The following is a 19,287-nucleotide window of genomic DNA, read 5'->3' as shown; positions in this document are numbered from 1 at the left end:
AAGGTAAGATAAAGAATAATAAGGGAGACAGGTAAAGGTAAAGAGGATATGAGTAGGCTGGAAGACAGTGTACTCAGAGACTTAAAAGGGCTAATATGCCAAATGCAGAGATTAAGAAAGTAGTAAAATCTGAAATCAGAAAAAAAAAATGGTAACAGAACTCAAAAAATGACTGTGTCAAAAAGGTTTTTAAATGAATTCATACCCCCCCAAAAAGTAAGTATGGTTTCTTTGCCCAAATTAAAATGTATTCAAGGAAGCTTAAGGAAAATACAGATGATGCTAAAATAGGAGACTGTAGAAATTCAAACCTAACCTGAATGTCTAGAAAAAGGTTCCTTAAAAGCAAAGGGGATGGTGTGGATGAAAGTCTTTCTCAATGAAGAGGATGGACAATCTCATACTTCCTATGGGGGGGAAGGCCTAACACAGTGGTTCTCAAAGTGTGCGCCAGGGCACACTGGTGTGCCCTAGAAGATTTCCAGGTGTGCCCTATGGTATGCCAGAGAAATATGTGCCTGTTGGGGACCAAAAACCAACAGGCTTTTTGGAGTTTAGATTTTGGGGGACAGAGGTGTGGGGAATTGGCTGGAAGCTGAAAGTCTGCCCAACCCCCCACCTCACTTGCCTGATTAGGTTGCAAATGGCTGTTAAGCTGTGGTGCTGGGTTGTTTACACTACCCCCCATGTTCCCCAGAAAGACTGGAGGCAAGTTTCTTCTATCCTTTGGTGTAAAGTTAAGATGATATGTATGGTAGGGGTTTTCTGCACTCAACACTATTAAAGAGTAAAAAGAGGAATTCTTCAATGTATTGACGAGGAAATGAGAGTGTGCCTTTCAAATATGCCCAAACATTAAAGAAATCGCTAGGACACATCAGGCTCATGTTTCTCATAAACACAAGAATGAAAAAACAACACATTCGTGCTGGGACCTGCCAAATTTACTAAATCTTACTAAGAATGTATCTATATATATAAAAAGATAACTTTTTTGTTGTTTTTTTATTTTTTAATCCCTCTTTTTTACAAATTCTAAAAAGCATAACTCAAAAAATGTAACTATAAAAATGCTTTTTAATGTCAGAATAAATTTAATTTTGTATTTATTTCATTTAATTACCATAAAAGCACACTTGGACTTTATTTTTTCTTTAATATTTGACTTAATTATTATAACATATTTCTCAGAAATTTGTATATAGTGCACCTACAATTATTTGTAGGATTTTAAATGCGCCCTGACTTCAAAATGTTTGAGAACGACTGACCTAACAGTTGAGCACAGAGGCTGAGACACAGGTTTGAATCCTAGCTCTGCCACTTACTGATTTTATCAAGTGTGGAAAGCAGGAATTTAGACATCTGTAAAACAGGAATCAAACCTAACATCCAAGATTTTATAATTCAGTGAGCACATCTGACACATTAAACACCTAATAAAGTGTAGCCGTCATTATTTGATGCTACAAGGCTGAATCCCATAAAACTGCCATTTTATAGGTCAAAAACAGTCTAATATAGGTAATTTCACGATTCATTTTTATGTTATCTGTATTATTTGATGACTTTGAAGGAGATAAGAGTAAGATTACCCCCAGGCAGTGTCAGAAGTGCCCTGCCTAGCACCTCCCACCCAGTCCCCATAGCCAAGTGCTGCCCCTCCCCCACAACAGGGGATATGGATGAGGCACATGTGTGTTTCGTGAGTTATTTTCTTTTTTTTTTATTTTCTTTTTTTTTGCATTTTCTTTTGCTTTTTTCTGAAGCTGGAAACAGGGAGAGACAGACAGACTCCCGCATGCGCCCAACCAGGATCCACCCGGCACGCCCACCATGGGGCGACGCTCTGCCCACCAGGGGGCGATGCTCTGCCCATCCTGGGCATCGCCATGTTGCGACCAGAGCCACTCTAGCGCCTGAGGCAGAGGCCACAGAGCCATCCCCAGCACCCGGGCCATTTTTGCTCCAATGGAGCCTTGGCTGCGGGAGGGGAAGAGAGAGACAGAGAGGAAGGTGCGGCGGAGGGGTGGAGAAGCAAATGGGCGCTTCTCCTGTGTGCCCTGGCCAGGAATCGAACCCGGGTCCTCCGCACGCTAGGCCGACGCTCTACCGCTGAGCCAACCGGCCAGGGCCGAGTTATTTTCTTAAAACTACCTGTAAGGCTTGTGTCAAGATACTTAAATAGTAAAAACAGACAAACAAAAAGAATGTAATGCTGGCTTGGCAGCAAGAAAGAAAAGGGGAACCAAGGACCCTTTAAGAATAAATAATACCTGTATACACAGTATTATTTGAGAGATGAGACTGAAAATGAAGAGTAAGGTTCACCCAGAAATGTACAAGCACTGTGTGCTCAACAAACACTCACAGTACATTTTTTCAGAGTAATAACCCCTAACTTTAAAATTAATAAATAAAATTTCAGAATGAAAAAAAACAAAAACCCAAAGCTGTAGCTCTGAATCCATCACAACAGCCATGGCAAATGTACAACACTGACATCACTTTCCAAAAGCTTTCTTCTTCACTGTGTGTACAAACATAGAGTCTCCTCTTTGTAAGTCAGGATGGACTAGAGAATATTTGTGTAGCTCCTTATGAAAATGAATTCAAAGTAAAATAAATGTAGCTCTTACTACATCAAGAAATAATTAACTAATTACTACATTAAGAAATAATTCCAAAAAGCTTCCTTCAGAAAAAGTTGGGGAAGCCAGTCCCAGCCCATTGGCTCAGCAATCGAGTGTCAACCCAGCATGTGGAAGTCCCAGGTTCAATTCCCAGTCAGGGCACATAGAAGTGACAATCCACTTCTCCACCCCTCCCTCACAATCTCTCTCTCTCCTCTTCTCCTCCTGCAGCCATGGCTCAAAAGGTTCAAGTAAAGTTGGCCCCAAGTGCTGAGGATGGCTCCAGGGCTTTGGCCTCAAGTGCTAAAGTAGCTCAGCTGCTGAGCAACAGATCTACAGCACAGCTGGGCAGAGCATCAACCTGTAGTAGCTTGCTGAGTGGATCCCAGTCAGGGCACATGTAGGAGTCTGTCTCTGCCTCTCCTCTCGTTTAATAAAAGGTTGCAGAAGCCAAAGTTGGCTCAACGATAAAGCGTTGGCCTGGCATGTGGAAGTCCCAGGTTTGATTCCCAGGGCAGACAGGAGAAGCTCCCATCTGCTTCTCCACCTTCTTCCTCTCCTTCCTCTCTATCTCTCTCTTCCCCTCCCGCAGCCAAGGCTCCATTGGAGCAAAGTTGGCTCCAGCACTGAGGACAGTTCCGTGGCCTCCGCCTCAGGGGCTAAAATGGCTCTGGGGGCAATGAAGCAACACCCCGGATGGGCAGAGCATCGCCCCCTGGTGGGCATGCTGGGTAGATCCCGGGCACATGTGGGAGTCTGTCTGACTGTCTCCCCACTTCTAACTTTGGAAAAATACAAAAAAGAAAAAAGAAAAAAAAAGAAAATACGCTTTTATGATGAATTTCATTTGTATTCAAATTATTTTTATCCAAAATGATTTTTATTACACTACCTTTTTGTTGTATTAACATGACTTTATTATTATTTATTTGGTGCTGTTTGATAAGTTAAGAATTTCAGGCAGTGAATAGGTATACTTCTAATACCAAAAGTATATAGAACAGCAAGGGGTGGGAGAACGGGTAAGCACTGGCTCCCAGTGCTGATATTCTCCAGGAACCTTTCAGTACCAAAACAGAACTACTTATGCCCCTGAAGAGCTGAGCTTCTAAGAAGAGAAAATGCTCTTTGCATAGTTAGTTAAAGCTCGGACAGTATTCGACATACTTGGAAACAGCAAAACAACTAAGGAGAGAAGGAACACAAAAAGACAAAAAGCATGAGAAACAGTTATAAAGACAATCTGAACATATACAACCAACAGGACTGTAAGAATATCTTTAGTCTAACAGAAAAATGACTAAAAGATCCCTGCTGCATTTAGTACAGGTCTACAATGCCAGACACATCATTAATTTTAAATAAATAACTATACTACACAAAACAACTGAAGACTAGAACTGGGTACCTTGATGGCTCCATCGCTGCCTCCAAATGCAACGTACTCAAGATGCGGGCTTAAGCAGCAGCAACTGACTTGAGCTTCAGTCAGATCATCAATCTGACCTGTTTTCCCATTAATGAGCTAATGAAAAATAACACACAGTTATTAGGCTGTAAGAGCAGTTTTGGTTCTCTGGAACAGACACTTCAATTGACAAAATAATAATAATAAAATCGAGAAAATAACCAACAAGCACACCACAGGGACAACAAGCCCTTTCTTCATCTCAGCAGCTGCATCAAGCACTTCACACTTTCCTTCCACTTCACTTTTGCAGTTCAGATACGTTTTCATAAAATAAAATGAGTTTTGCCCAGGCCAGTTGGCTCAGTGGTAGAGCGCTGGCCTGCATGTGTGGGTTCGATTCCCGGCCAGGGCACACAGGAGAAGCGCCCATCTGCTTCTCCACCCCTCCCCTCCTTCCTCTCTGTCTCTCTCTTCCCCTCCCGCAGCCAGGGCTCCATTGGAGCAAAGTTGGCCCGGGCGCTGAGGATAGCTCCATGGCTTCTGCCTCAAGTTGCTTGAATGGCTCCGATTACAGTGAAGCAACACTCCAGAGGGACAGAGCATCACCCCATAGTGAGCATGCCAGGTGGATCCCGGTCAGACGTATGTGGGAGTCTGCTCTCTCCCTCCCCACTTCTCACTTCAGAAAAAAACTTTAAATAATAAAAATAAAATAAAATGAGCTTTGAGAGGTTTAAAGCAGCTGCTATACCCACCACCTCAGACACATCTGTCTGATTTGTAACCCCACAGCTAACCCCACACCCTGTTTTCCATTTCATCACAAAGCCCACTTTAACAGGGATACCATCTGTAAAAATGCACTTTTCTGATACTATTCAGGGGGTTGGTGAGACAAAACTGAGACAACATGACACAGAAAGATTAATTCTAATTAAAATGGGTATTAGGTTCACAAAAGATTAAAAATAAATAAATAAAATGGGTACTATATCCTCCAAACCATTCACGAGACAGTATAAATTAAGACTCCCTTTTTCTTTTGGGCGGAGGGGACAATGGAGAAGAACCCTAGGCATAATTTGGGTAGCTGGGCTTATAGTGCTGAGACTAAGATTACCCAATTCCATAATGTGTATGAATGCTAGTCATTATTTTTAAAATCCGACTAATAATGATGGCTTATCACTCAACTAAAATATGTGATCTAGGAAAGTATTTCTCCAGCTTAAATCAAATGTCTCTAAGAGTTACAACCTAGAAGTCTTGAATTACTTTTTAATATGAAATAAGCAGCAATCTTTGTTTCAGGTACAAGATTATAGGGTTATAGTATTTTACCCAGCATGTCCTGTTCTATTAGACATTCAAAATAAAGGCTAGACTACTGAAAGCTGAATATCTTCTCTCAAAAATCAATTTCCATATTTTTTAAAGAACTGACTAAAAAATGTGTTGTTCACATAAGTGGAACTATTATTTGTCAGTCTGACTACCCCCAAAAGTCTCCCACAATCACTGACATAGAAGAAAATGAATATTTTTATAGACAGATGACTTCTTTTTTTAGTCTCAGTTATGACAACTGGTAAAGAAAGGCTGCACAAGTTTGGTGAAAGTAATACAAGCATGAGGACACTGAACCTGACAAGAAAACGGCAGTGGAAAATGTCCCTAGTGGAAGAATCAGTCGCTAAAAATCAGTAATGAGCAATTCACACTCAAGCCCACACTCAATATATTAATGACCATAAAACTCATCAACTCTAGCACAGCCATATTGAGGGGTGTCTTACGGCTTGGCCCTGACCCCCACAGTAGACCAGGACAAACGACCATGTGTTATAGGGGATTTACTCCCAGGTATTAGAATCCTCCTCAAAAAAAAAAAAAAGAATCCTCCTCGACCGTTTAACAGCTCACAGACTTCTGAGATGAGCAGGACCTTACAGATGAAGAGTGAGGCCCAGAGAAGTGATGCAGATCACTCAACAGCACAGAAGCAGCCGACGAGAACGCCAGAGCCTGCACCTGGGTCTCAGGAGCTGAGTGCCAGCTCCCAGCACACCAATCTGCACTGCGCAGCCGCTCTCCCTCTTACCCTCAATACCCACGCCCCTCCGTCTCTCCTCCTCTCTACTGCTTCTCTCTTCTTCTACCGCGGCCTCACTATCTCCTCCCACTCTCCCACGTTCCTTGCTCCCTGTCCTATGCCCCAGTGATCCTTAAGGCATCTGCACTGCGCAGCCGCTCTCCCTCTTACCCTCAATACCCACGCCCCTCCGTCTCTCCTCCTCTCTACTGTTTCTCTCTTCTTCTACCGCGGCCTCACTATCTCCTCCCACTCTCCCACGTTCCTTGCTCCCTGTCCTATGCCCCAGTGATCCTTAAGGCATCTGCTCTGTGTTACCACCACTCAGAACTCCGTCAGTCCTCTGCCAATGGACCGGAACCCGGGCACCTGTCCTCTTCAGCCCATCAATAAACGCCCTCCTCTCACGTGTTCCACTCTTTGTTGAGGGGCAGGGTCTAGCCTACAACAGTTTGGGTCCCTAAATGATATAGAGCTTTTTCAATTTTACCTCAAAAATCTTTTCCTTCTCAGAGAACGTAAGAAGCATTCAAGAAATATTTCCTGAACAAATGTGTGAGTACATGAATAGACAGACAGGTGTATTTCAGTAGGAGAAGCCCAGCTCCTTCCACCTCAGTTCCACTTCCTCACTTCGGGTGAGTTCTGTTCTTGCAAACAGCCTGTCATCACTTTCCTGCCTTAATGCTTCCACTGGCATTCCCATCCGCCTGCACACTCCGACAGATATGTCTAAATCACTACTGTGCACAAGTTCAAGTTTCTCCTCATGATATCCTAGACTCCATGCAAACCAAGGAATGTGATCACTGACACCAACCAGGAGGAATGAGGTGAGACAAGGTATCACCTTTTTATTTCTAAATACTAGCCTATCTGAGCCTCAGCTCAAGACCTACATTCTTACTCAACTGATACCCACTGATATCTGTTGGACACTCTACAAGTGTGCCTATTCCCAAGTCCAAAAGCAAACAAGAAAAGTTGTGAATTGAGAATGCAATCAAAACAATTTTTCAAATGATTTTCCTAATAAATACTCACTTGCAGACATCTTCTATTGTCAACTGCAAGAACCATCACTTCGTCTTCTTGAAATACAACATCTATTTCTTGCTTTAACACGACAGCAGAGTTTTCACATACTTTCTTTGTCTCCCAGAGCTGATCAAGAGATTTAAAATAAAATAAGATTACTGTAGCCTCCAAAATATTATAAAGACAAGTCCTAGCAAGAGACAAACCAAGCTTCACACTCAAAATGCCTATGATGCTAATAACTGTTCAGTTATTAGATTAGAATTCAACAATAATTATTTATTAATTACATGCTATAGTAAGAGGCAGTTAGTATTAAAAGTAATGGGTATGAGAGCCAAAATGCCTTAGTATGACTTCTAGCTGTACCTGCACTTTTGGGCAGATGACTTCCCCCAGGGACAAGGACCTTCTGCTGGTTCTCAAACTGCTTGATGTCAAGATCAGGTGCCTGCCAGAATGTAAACCCACCGCATTTCGATACACACTGCTAACAGTGTACCTGGTGATGAAGTTGATTTTTTTTTTTTAACATGACTTCCTAATGAAAGAAGCAGGGAAGTGATTTACATTCTGGCTCAAGCTTATTGAGACCAGCACTTTAAGCAGCACCGACTTAAACCTTTTTTGTTTTCCTCAGCTACAGAAGAACTGCTGTGAGGATTAGCAAATACTGGCACAGCACTTTGTACAACATCAGAGATACAGTAAACACTAAATCCATGTTGGCTATAATTTGTACAAAACACTGCATTAGACACAACAGGGACAAACCAGGGTTCCTGGCCTCAACAAGTTTATGATTTAAAATGTGTAAACATGTTTACCTGAAACCTATATACTCTTATTGATCAATGTCACCCCAATAAATTTTTCTAAATAAAATTAATAAATAAAAGTTTTATTATTAGACCCCCCCAAATAATAAAATAAAAATGGTCGTTCGACCCCCGCCAGGGTCGCGACCCACAGGTTGAGAACCGCTGGTTTAATCACTGGAGTTATCCATCTGGTCCATGGTAATACTCAATGAACATGTTTAAATGAATGAGACTTTTACAGTCCATATGACAGCACTTTTCAAGAGTAAATACTAATCTAGTAGTTTCCTATTTTACTTCCCCCGACACTGCGCATTAATTTCTTAGTTTGTAGGAGGCTTACCTTACTTACCATCAGTAAATGTTTAAAATTAAAATCTCAATATTTCTCACCCTGATTGTCTGGTCATCAGAAGATGTCAAAAATGATGATCCGTCAGGAGAAAACATCACACAATGAACCCAACTTAAATGTCCTCTGCAATCAGCTACTTTTAAACCAGAATCCATATTCCACAACTACAGAATAAACACAACATATAGGAAATCACGTTCTTAAGCATTTTACATAGGTACACTAAATGACTTGTATAGATTATTCATTGTATCATTATTTTTAATAGTAAAAAACTGGAAACAACTAAAATGACCATCAATATGACCAACTGAATACATCTATCATACATATAATGGAATACTATGAGGCCATAAAATGTAATTAGAAAAACACCTTGATACTGACTAGTCTCTGGGCAATATTGTTTACAATAAAAGAAGAGTATATATATTTCTGCAAAAGTGTATATATATATATATATATATATATATATATATATATATAAATAAATGGATACAAATGTGGAGGTAGATAAATAATACATATAAATACCTGCATATATATATATATATATATATATCCATAAAGAAACATTGAAATGTTAAACTAAAACCAAAATGGTTACCAATGGGCAGGGGTGGAAAACAGTGGAGGAGAGGGGATAGTGATGAAAGCCAGATGTCTCTGAATATGACTTATTATAAGGTTTTGATTTAGAATCATGTAAATATTTTGTGTATTATTTAAAAATCAATAAAAAAATAGATGAACACAAGAAGCTTCCATATTCAGTTTATATTCCACTGTCATCTAATCCTCATTTCAAATGATTGCAAAACCCTGTAAATGATGAATGTACTAATTGTACATGTACACCCTTCTCCTGTTATTCATGCTTATGACAAACTGTCAGTGTCTGCCACCAGCCTGGCTGCATTGTGTCCTGAGTCCTGCTGTAAATTACTCAAATCTATTCCAGTCTAATGAAGTACCATATGTGCCTGAGTTCCTCTCATTACACTCTGAATTACAGACCTACTTTATGATTTCAGAATTAGCACGGACAAACAAGTACTTCATCACATGCCCAATGGTTTTCAATCAGTGAGTTCTATGGCTACAAATTAATTACATGGAATTTCCTCCGCCTTATCTCTAGAGTCCAAGGTGGGAAATACAGAGGTAAAGTACAGACACCAAAGTAGTTCCACTAACTAAAAAATCTCCCTGACTGCAAATCCTTCCTTCTCCTCCCTTCTGCACGCCCCCCATCATTTCTTTGTCACCCAGAGCCTCTGAAACCAAGTCCCCCCACTTCAAGAAGAAAGGCAATGTTTCCTGGAGCTTTCTAAGTATAGGGTAAAGATTTTAGAAGTGACAGGAAAGGCAGAAAGAGGGGTGTGCTCCTCAATACCTCCTAAAAATCCTGGCAAAAGCCAGAAAGGGGACATTTCCAACCACACCCATCTGGAGGATCTACAGGTAAGGTGCAAGATGTCCTAGCACTGACTCTTTCCATCCAAAGCCCCTGCCAAAGACAACACAGCCCAGAGCACCCTACTCTTCCCACTGTTTCAAACAGATCTGCAATATGTTCACACTCACTGCCTCTGCTTCCAATGGAATGCTTCTTGGCAGCGAAATTCTTCAGTGCTAGCTACAGTGCTGTACTTAGAATTAGGAGGAGCTTACAGAGCTCATCCAGTCTCATTTTACCTGTGTCTCCACACTGATGGCCTATAGCTCAGCAAGCCCTCTCCCCCACCCACCCACACACACCTTCATAGTAAGGGGCAAGGCTGACAGACTCACTAAAAATTGCTGAAATAAGACCAGAACACTGGCAAAGTGCTTGCAGTAGTCAAGCTTCCTATGAAAACAGCCTGTGAACCATGTGAATTTCTCTATTTTCCAGATAAAGGCCCACCCCCTTTTTCTTGGGCTGTAATAACAAGGGGCTTCAAACCCAACCAAGAAGTGAGTAGTATCAAAGCTTGGAAAACAAATCCATCTTTGGAGGAAAAATATCAGGAAATTCATTGCTTTCTTAAAAAAACTAATATAGCAATTCACTGGGTGGGATTCTTTCAGAGCCAGTGAGGTACAGAAGCTAACTATAAAATCCATCAGGTAAGTGCTAAATTATAAATATAAACAAGTAACTTAAAAGAGTCATTTTATTCATTAGTGCTTAGCAATGAGCATCCTAGGTTAACCAATTCCAAATCTGATCTCCAGCGTATCCTCAATGATCTTAGAAATCTGAACTGGACTAATTTCTTATCATTTCTTTTACAGAAGAGTCTACACCTATATTGTTTAAGAGACACCATGATTCTGTTTCGGTAACCAGTTGGTCATTCCATTGTTTCCTCAGACTGAAGCACATACCCGTCACCCAACAAATACAGCATCCCAGCACGATCTGTCATACTGTCAAATCAAGTCTGTAACCACTACTAGATAAAGCTGGCTATATATGTAGTTTAATATCCTAAAGCTTTAAGTCATCACATTATAAAGAAAACACTATGTAATTACCCAAGCAAACATCCTCAGCAGTTAAGGGTTGAAGCATTGCATTCTTGATCATCCTTGTACCTCTGGAGACCCAGACTCACAGGGTAAGCTCAACTACTCACCTCCACACAGTTGTGGGACAAGGCCACCACTGCCAAATGGTGATGGGGGGAGAAGTCACAGTACTGGATGGTGCTGTGATGGTTTGTATGGATTTCTGCCAACAGACCACTGGTATGAATATCAAAAAGCTGTCAACATAAAACAGAGATGTTTATGGAAGTGAAATATTTTTTAAATCAGCTATATCCAAACTGAATCTAAATTTATTTCTAAAATATTCTCCCACTTCAAAATATAAATCCTGCAATTATAATTACTGACAATTGGCATATTATCGACAGTCATAGGTAAGATATAAATCAATATACATGTTCTGTTAAAATAGCACTCATCTTGAAATGTTTCCTATACAAATATCTATCACAGATAATATCTCAACCTGACCCAGAGAAATAAAACCCCTGTGAATAAATGAAGGGAGTAGCCAAATTAACATACGGAGCAGTTCTCTCTAATGCTTATTTATTCAAAAGAGAAAATAGATCATCAAAAATGAAAATGATCAGAATAATATAGAGCAGAGGCTTGCTAAAATGAAATTAGTTCAATCATTTCTAGTCCTCTCCAGAGCTGCCAAATTACTCCATTACAATCACTTTCCCATTTTTGAACCAAAAAAGAGCTATATTTGAGTAATTCAAGCTTTGTTTCAACTTCTAAAAAATTTTAAAAGGCTTGAATATACTCTTCCAAAACTTTTTTCCCAATAATATAAACATTCATACCAACATACAGTATAGTGATTTAAGACCAAGGCAGTCTTAATGGGGGGGGGGGGGGTGCAGGGAGGGTTGGGCAGAGCCATGAAAATGCCCTGTGAATGCACAGCTCGGCAAGTACACACAGATGGTAAGCACACAGCGTCAGGGCCAACAACAAAGCACAGAGATTCATACTCAACATGCTTTCCAGGACAGGTCGTTCTTAAAGATTAGTGGCTGAGAGTGATAGCGGAAACTTGGCAAATATGAGAGAGGCAGCTGTCCCAGTTATTGGGCAGCAAAAAGAAAATACCTAACAATAGGAGTGAACTAAAACACAAAGAAGTAGGAAAGGAATAGGAAGAGGCAAATGGAGAGACCAGAAGTAAGAAATACAGAGCTCTGTGTATTTAAGGGTGATCTTAGGGTAGCTTTATTTTAGCAGGTAAAATAAGCAGCTGGCCTCAAATTTTTTTTTTTTTTTTTTTTTCATTTTTCTGAAGCTGGAAACAGGGAGAGATAGTCAGACAGACTCCCGCATGCGCCCGACCGGGATCCACCCGGCACGCCCACCAGGGGCCACGCTCTGCCCCCCAGGGGGCGATGCTCTGCCCATCCTGGGCGTCGCCATATTGCGACCAGAGCCACTCTAGCGCCTGAGGCAGAGGCCACAGAGCCATGCCCAGCGCCCGGGCCATCCTTGCTCCAATGGAGCCTTGGCTGCGGGAGGGGAAGAGAGAGACAGAGAGGAAAGCGCGGCGGAGGGGTGGAGAAGCAAATGGGCGCTTCTCCTGTGTGCCCTGGCCGGGAATCGAACCCGGGTCCTCCGCACGCTAGGCCGACGCTCTACCGCACGCTATGGCCTCAAATTTTAAAAGGCATTTCATGCAAAATAAAACCATTTTCTTCTCTCACTACATCTTTTAAAATGTTCAAATTCTGCTCAACACCATTAGTCATCAGGGAAATGCAAATCAAACTACAATGGGATACCACTTTACACCTAATAGGGTGATTATAATATAATTAAGGAAGATAACAAGTGTTGACAAGGATGTGGAGAAACTGCAGCCAGCTCTTGTACATTGCCACTGGGAATATAAAATGGTTCGGATGCTGTGGAAAAATGTGGTGGTTCCTCAAAAAGCTAAATACAGACTTGCCATATAACCCTGCAATTCTATCCCCAGGTACATACACAAAACAGGTGAAACAGAAGCCCAAATAGATCCTTCCTTGCACACCAATGTTCATTGCAGTATTACTCACAATAGTCAAAAGGAAAAAGCATCCCAAATGTCCATCAAGAGATGAAAGGATAAACAAACTGTAGCGTATCCATTTAATGGAATATTATGTAGCCATAAAAGTCCTGATACAGGCTGACCAGGTGGTGGCACAGTGTAAAGAGCATCGGCCTGGGATGTAGAGGACCCAGGTTCAAAACCCCAAGGTTACCAGCTTGAGCACGGGCTATTCTGGCATGAGCGCAGGGTAGCTGGCTTGAGTGTGGGATCATAGACATGACCCTTATGGTCACTGGCTTGAGCCCAAGGGTCGCTGGCTTGAGCAAGGGATCACTGGATCAAGCACACATGAGAAAGCAATCAATGAACAACTAAGGTGCTGCAACAAATAATTGATGCTTCTCATCTCTCTCCCTGCCTGTCCCTCTCTCTGTCTCTCTCTCACACACAAAAAATCTGATACATGCTCCAATATGAATGAGCCTTGAAAATGGTGTGCTAAATGAAATCAGCCAGACACAAAAATTCCACTATTTTATGATTCCACTTACATGAAATATCTAAAATAGGCAAATTCATAGATTAGATTAGAGTTCACTAGGGGTTCTGGAGAGAAGGGGATGTGGAGATTTCACTTACTAGTTACAGAGTTTCTGTTTGGGATGATACATAGGTGTTGGCAAAAAGAAATAAAAGATTTGGCAATGGTGGTAATAGTTGTATAACACTGTTAATATAATTAATGCCACTAAAGTATACATTTATTAAAGTGGCAAATTTTACATCTATATATTTTACAGCAAATATATATTTTTTAATTCCATGAGAAGAAGGAAGGCAGAGAGACGACTCCCACATGCACCCCAACCAGGATCCACCCAGCAAGCCCACTAGAGGGCCATGCTCTGCCCATCTGGAGCATTGCTCCGCTGCTCAGCAACCACGCTCTTCTTAGCGCCTAAAGTGGAGGCCATGGATCCATCCTCAGTGCCCGGGGCCAACTCACTCCAATTGAGCCATGGCTGATGGAGGGGAAGAAAGAGAGAGAAAAAGCAAGAGGGGGAGGGGTAAGAAGCAGATGGGCGCTTCTCCTGTGTGCCCTAACCAGGAATCTAATCCAGGACTTCTACACACCGGGCCAACACTGTGCTACTGAGCCAACCAGCCAGGGCCAAAAATATATTTTTAATCTTCAAATCCTGTGAATGAAGTGGTTCTTACAGTCCTTTACAAATTTAAGACAAAAGAAGATATTTTTCTTTCATTTTCTGATAAAGAGGTATAAGCCTATAAGTAACCAAGATCTAAAAATCATAGGTACTAGATCAATAACAATAACATAACAGTCCCTCAGTGAGTTTTTTTTGTGTGTGTGTATTTTTCTGAAGCTGGAAACGGGGAGGCAGTCAGACAGACTCCCGCATTCGCCCGAGGGGGATCCACCCGGCATGCCCACCAGGGGACGATGCTCTGCCCATCCGGGGCGTCGCTCTGTTGCGACCAGAGCCACTCTAGCGCCTGAGGCAGAGGCCATGGAGCCATCCCCAGTGCCCAGGCCATCTTTGCTCCAATGGAGCCTTGGCTGCGGGAGGGGAAGAGAGAGACAGAGAGGAAGGAGAGGGGGAGGGGTGGAGAAGCAGATGGGCGCTTCTCCTGTGTGCCCTGGCTGGGAATCGAACCCGGGACTCCTGCACGCCAGGCCAAGCTCTACCACTGAGCCAACCGGCCAGGGCCCTCAGTGAGTTTTTATATAACTATATGGTATACCTCAATTGGGTTCTTTAAAATATATCTGGGGTAGGGGGGGAACAGGAAGAGGCTGGTATAAGAATACATAGTTTCAGTTATAAGATGAAAAAGGTTTGAGGATCTAAGGATTACACGGTGTCTGTAGCTATGAACACTGTATTGCATAATTGAAATTTGCAAAGAAAGTAGAACTTAAACCCAGTTGCGTTAATTAACTCCGGGAATCCTTTTATAATGCATACATATTTCATATCTTACAATTTTATTTGTCAATTATATCTCAGTAAAGCTGAACATAAAACTGTAATATCTCTTATTTAAGTCTTTTATAATTACTGTTAGGATGGAATGTCACTGAGACATAAATCAGAAAACCTGGCTCTCCAAATCATGATGTAACTTTGAACAAATTACTTGCCTGCTCTGAACTTCAGGTACCTCATTATTATTATAGGGCTACTGCAACCTTCTCTGCCCCTTGGATATTTATATCAAAAGAAATTATACACAAAAGCATTCTAAATACTACAAATTTGAAAAAGGAGAAAGGCATTTCCTTTTTTACTTCCTTATTTACTTCATAGAAATCTCACAATCATCTTCAGTCACTGATACATATTTCCTGCTTATCAGTCCCAAAATAATAAAATTTCAGGAGTAAGAAAGCACTTTGAAAATCACCTAAACCAATGTATTCAAATTGTAAAATAACATCAAAAAAGCAATAAAGAAAGTATTCCACATTCTTCATAAATCTGAGAAACACTGGATTAAATGGCATAAATTGTTTCTGCAGGCCTTAAATACGCTAGTACACAGCACACCTCCAATGTGGGAATCAATGCACACCACTTCCCAAACCCTAGGGCCATGGAGAGCTTCTCCAATAAGGCCTAGCGATACCCCAACAGCATCACTCTTAGAACTACAGGAGGTTAGGGAGCTGGTTCCAAATCACAGAGCGAGGCTTTATTTATATCAACAGAAGTTTTCATTTTCTTTAAATTAGACTAAGTGTGGCTTTTTAAAATACTAGTACTTACTAAGATTTTATGTTTTGCTGCCACCATGATCCTAGAACCATCGGAAGACCACGAACAACACTTCACTATCACTTCCATATCCTCTTGAGGCTCCTCGGAAGTCAGGAAGAACCGCTTCACATTAATACTTTTCGTCTCGTTTGCTGATTTCACACCCCAAAGCTGTAAAGCACAAAAAAATTTTTAAATAATAATTAAGTTTGTTTTCATCTCAAATCACACCTCTAGAATTCCACCTGGATTAAATATCCCACAAGTTATTCTCTTTAGCTAGTGAATTATTCTTACTTATGTGTGACATTTTTATAAAACTTTTAAATTAAGAACTCCAGTTTCATTCAGTACATTCCTAAAATAAAACAACTAGAAACTGCCTGAAATGCAGAATGCAGAACTAAATAAAATGTCGAAGAGCCTTGCCTGGATGTGGAGGCAGCTAGGTGCTGACAGTAAGGACGAGCGTGCAGGTGAGACAGACTCACAACTTGCCGCTGCTGCCCTCTGCTGTGCCAGGCGTGAAGTGTGCTTCGCATCTCCTGCAGCACAGATTGGACAGTTTCGGGGCTCAGTCCAAGCAGGCTATAACCCAGCAGAGCACCCAAAATGAGGCTACTGAAAGGAAGAAAGACACTGTATGTGTTTGGCAGGGCTCTGAAACAACTGGATCCTGAAGAATAGGATACAAAAGACTAACCTGCCTGACCTGTGGTGGTGCAATGGATAAAGCGTCAGCATGGAACACTGAGGTCGCCGGTTTGAAACCCTGGGCTTACCTGGCCAAAGCACATATGGGAGTTGATGCTTCCTGCTCCTCCCCACCCCCTTTTCTCTCTCTCTCTCTCTCCCCCACCACCTCTAAAATAAAAATAAATAAATAAAAAGACTAAACCCATGAAGAGCCAATGAACAGCACAAAAGACAAAAGGCCCTTGAGAAAACCCATCTTTACTCCCTGGGCTTTGAGCAGCGTCCCAGCCTCACAGAGTGACAATGGCTGCCATGCCCAGAGCAAGGGTTGGCCAAGGGGAAGGACAAAAGAAAAAGTTGCTTTTCAGGTTTAACTCAACTTTCAAAGCAAAACTCAAGGTAAAACCTGATTTTTCTAGCCAGGCACATTTTTAAATCTCTCTCGAGCTGAGCAAAGTATTACATACACTAAGAAATATGGCCAAAACAAACCTCTCCCCTTGCAATTACTGGGGGTAAACTGGACAAAGCATAAAAGACATCAGAGACTAAAATAGTTTTTCTTGACACCAAAGAGAAAAAATAATCTAAATATAAATGCCAGAAACTTCAATCCCATCAACCGTAATATATGAGAAATCACAGTCTCCCTCATAATATGAAAAACAAAACAACTATGCTTGGATTTAAGAAAGGAAAGGAAAACTAACACAACTCAATTTTATTCCGTTTGTCTCAACCACATCTTCCGCTTCTGGACCTGATTACAGCTCCCTCCAGGAAGTGATGAAAGTCTACAGATCGAGGGACCAAGTCAATACCAGAGTCTTGTTCTGAGCAAGTCACTGCACTGTGTTTAGGGACCATATGTACCCTGACCCTTATGTGGTTTAAATGGCAATTTTTAAATAAAACTCACACTTTGAAATGGTTTATCATCTGGGCATAAAAAACACACATGACACTGTTAACAAACTGCTTAGAAGATTACAGAGTCAGTTGGAACAGGAAATAGTTTTACCATTCTTCATCCTCTCAGAAGGTAAAAGCTTTAGAAGACTGTGACCTTGAAATGCTGTTATCCAACAGCATTTTGCAAGACCACTGCTTACTATGCATCACTATATCAGTGCAAACCAGCCCACACAGAGGCTTAATAGCACTCTGGGAAAGCTGCCACCACAGGGCAGTTCTCACCGAGACTGCAGTAATGTCTTTCCCCTGCTGCTAGTGCTCTGTGCTCTACACCAGTGGTCCCCAACCCCCGGGCCGCAGACTGGTACCGGTCCATGGGCCATTTGGTACCGGTCCACAGAGAAAGAATAAATAACTTACATTATTTCCGTTTTATTTATATGTAAGTCTGAACGATGTTTTATTTTTTTAAATGACCAGATTCCCTCTGTTACATCTGTCTAAGACTCACTCTTGACATTTCACGTGACACATTTATCCGTCCCACCCTAAAAGCTGGTCCGTGAAAATATTTTCTGACATTAAACCGGTCTGTGGCCTAACAAAGGTTGGGGACCACTGCTCTACACCACATTTTGACACACATGAAATAAAAAACCTGTCCCTGAAAACTTATAAAAGTTTTTGAGCTAGAGAAGTCTTAATTTGATTTGAAGGGACAGGGCAACGGTTTATCATCTTGAACACATTATAACCGCTGTGCTAGCCACTTTGAGAACATCAATAAATCAGATACAGACACCACTCGCAGGAGTTTGCAGGCCAGCACAGGAGCTGAGACAAGCACATAAATGGCTTTCACACCAGATACGTCAGATGTGTCATTTGAGAGGCAGACAGGGCAGGCACCACAGGAGTGCTGCACCCGAGCTGTGGGCCTGAGGAACACTCCTGCAGAGGTGGCCGCCTCGCTTTCACCCCTGAAGATTAGCCTACTTCACACCACCTCGAGATGGACAGAATTTCAACACCAACGAGCAAGGAGGAAAAGTCTAGGGCCTAGAGTTTAGGCTAAAGCATCAAATAAGCTAAAGTACAAAATAGGAAAGCACAGACGATGAGGAGCAGAGGCAGAGTCTGGGTGCAGCCGCAGGTGCCGCATACTTCCCCAACGAGCACTGCTGCAGACCCTCACCGTGCGGGGCTGTCTGCTCACTTACCTTCCTCCCCACTGGATACTCAACAACTGCAGGCCAGGAATTATACTTTTTCTGTTTGTGTTTAAAACCCAAATACCTAGTACATAGTAAGTGATCAATAAATGCATTTAAAGTGGACAGATTATTCCCATGCTTCAAGCACAGGTAAATAGACAACAGCATCCCTGAAAGAAATAGGGTTCAGGTTTAAGCTGCAGATACAGCACACATTCATCTCCGCACCCTTCCAAACCCATATAAAACAATAGTAGAGAGAACTCTTCTCGAGGCATAATCCAAGACGTGAAGGAGAAGGAGGAAAGGGAAACAGCAACAAAACTGTAAATGCTAAAAAGCAGAAAGACAAGTGATAAGGAGACCCCTAAAATTGAATCCTGAGCGTGCAGTGGGCAAAGCCAATGAAGCAGCCCAATGCACCCCACAGAACCCCTAAAATGCTCAGGAACTGCTGCACCTGGTGCCTTCTGGTACAGGTGGAGTTAAATCAGGAGGAATCGTTGTAAATCCCTTAAATCCCCTTCTCTTCTTTTTATACAACCCAGGTTGCTGTGTCTCAATTCTGGCTGAAGAATAAAGGGATATTCCATCCAACACAACAGAGAGCAGGGTCACCATTCTGAAAACAGGGAAACTAGGAAAAAGTCTATTCCACATGCTGAGAGTTCTGCTTAGACATCTTTGCAAAACTTGCCAGCCACACTCATACCTCACAGGTAGGAGACTGAAGATTTTCTCTGCATACCCCACCAG

General features: G+C 41.8%; 1 protein-coding gene across 7 annotated transcripts in view; it reads right to left on the bottom strand.

The window, feature by feature from the left end:
- APAF1 (apoptotic peptidase activating factor 1) overlaps positions 1-19,287 on the bottom strand; it is a 98,601-nt gene that overhangs the window by 26,599 nt on the left and 52,715 nt on the right. For 6 of the 7 annotated variants that reach the window (XM_066262251.1, XM_066262259.1, XM_066262240.1 and 3 more), the window contains 5 exons: positions 15,716-15,877; positions 10,975-11,103; positions 8,389-8,514; positions 7,181-7,300; positions 4,042-4,158 (listed from right to left, as the gene is read on the bottom strand). In XM_066262251.1, coding sequence (XP_066118348.1) covers positions 4,042-4,158; positions 7,181-7,300; positions 8,389-8,514; positions 10,975-11,103; positions 15,716-15,877 — 654 coding nt within the window. Of the gene's footprint in view, positions 1-4,041; positions 4,159-7,180; positions 7,301-7,555; positions 7,716-8,388; positions 8,515-10,974; positions 11,104-15,715; positions 15,878-19,287 lie in introns of those variants that run through there. The other variant, XM_066262279.1, reaches the window with a different exon arrangement.

Source organism: Saccopteryx bilineata, chromosome 1, assembly GCF_036850765.1.
Source record: "Saccopteryx bilineata isolate mSacBil1 chromosome 1, mSacBil1_pri_phased_curated, whole genome shotgun sequence".
NCBI lineage: Eukaryota > Metazoa > Chordata > Mammalia > Chiroptera > Emballonuridae > Saccopteryx > Saccopteryx bilineata.
This window is presented reverse-complemented; position numbering and strand designations above follow the sequence as displayed.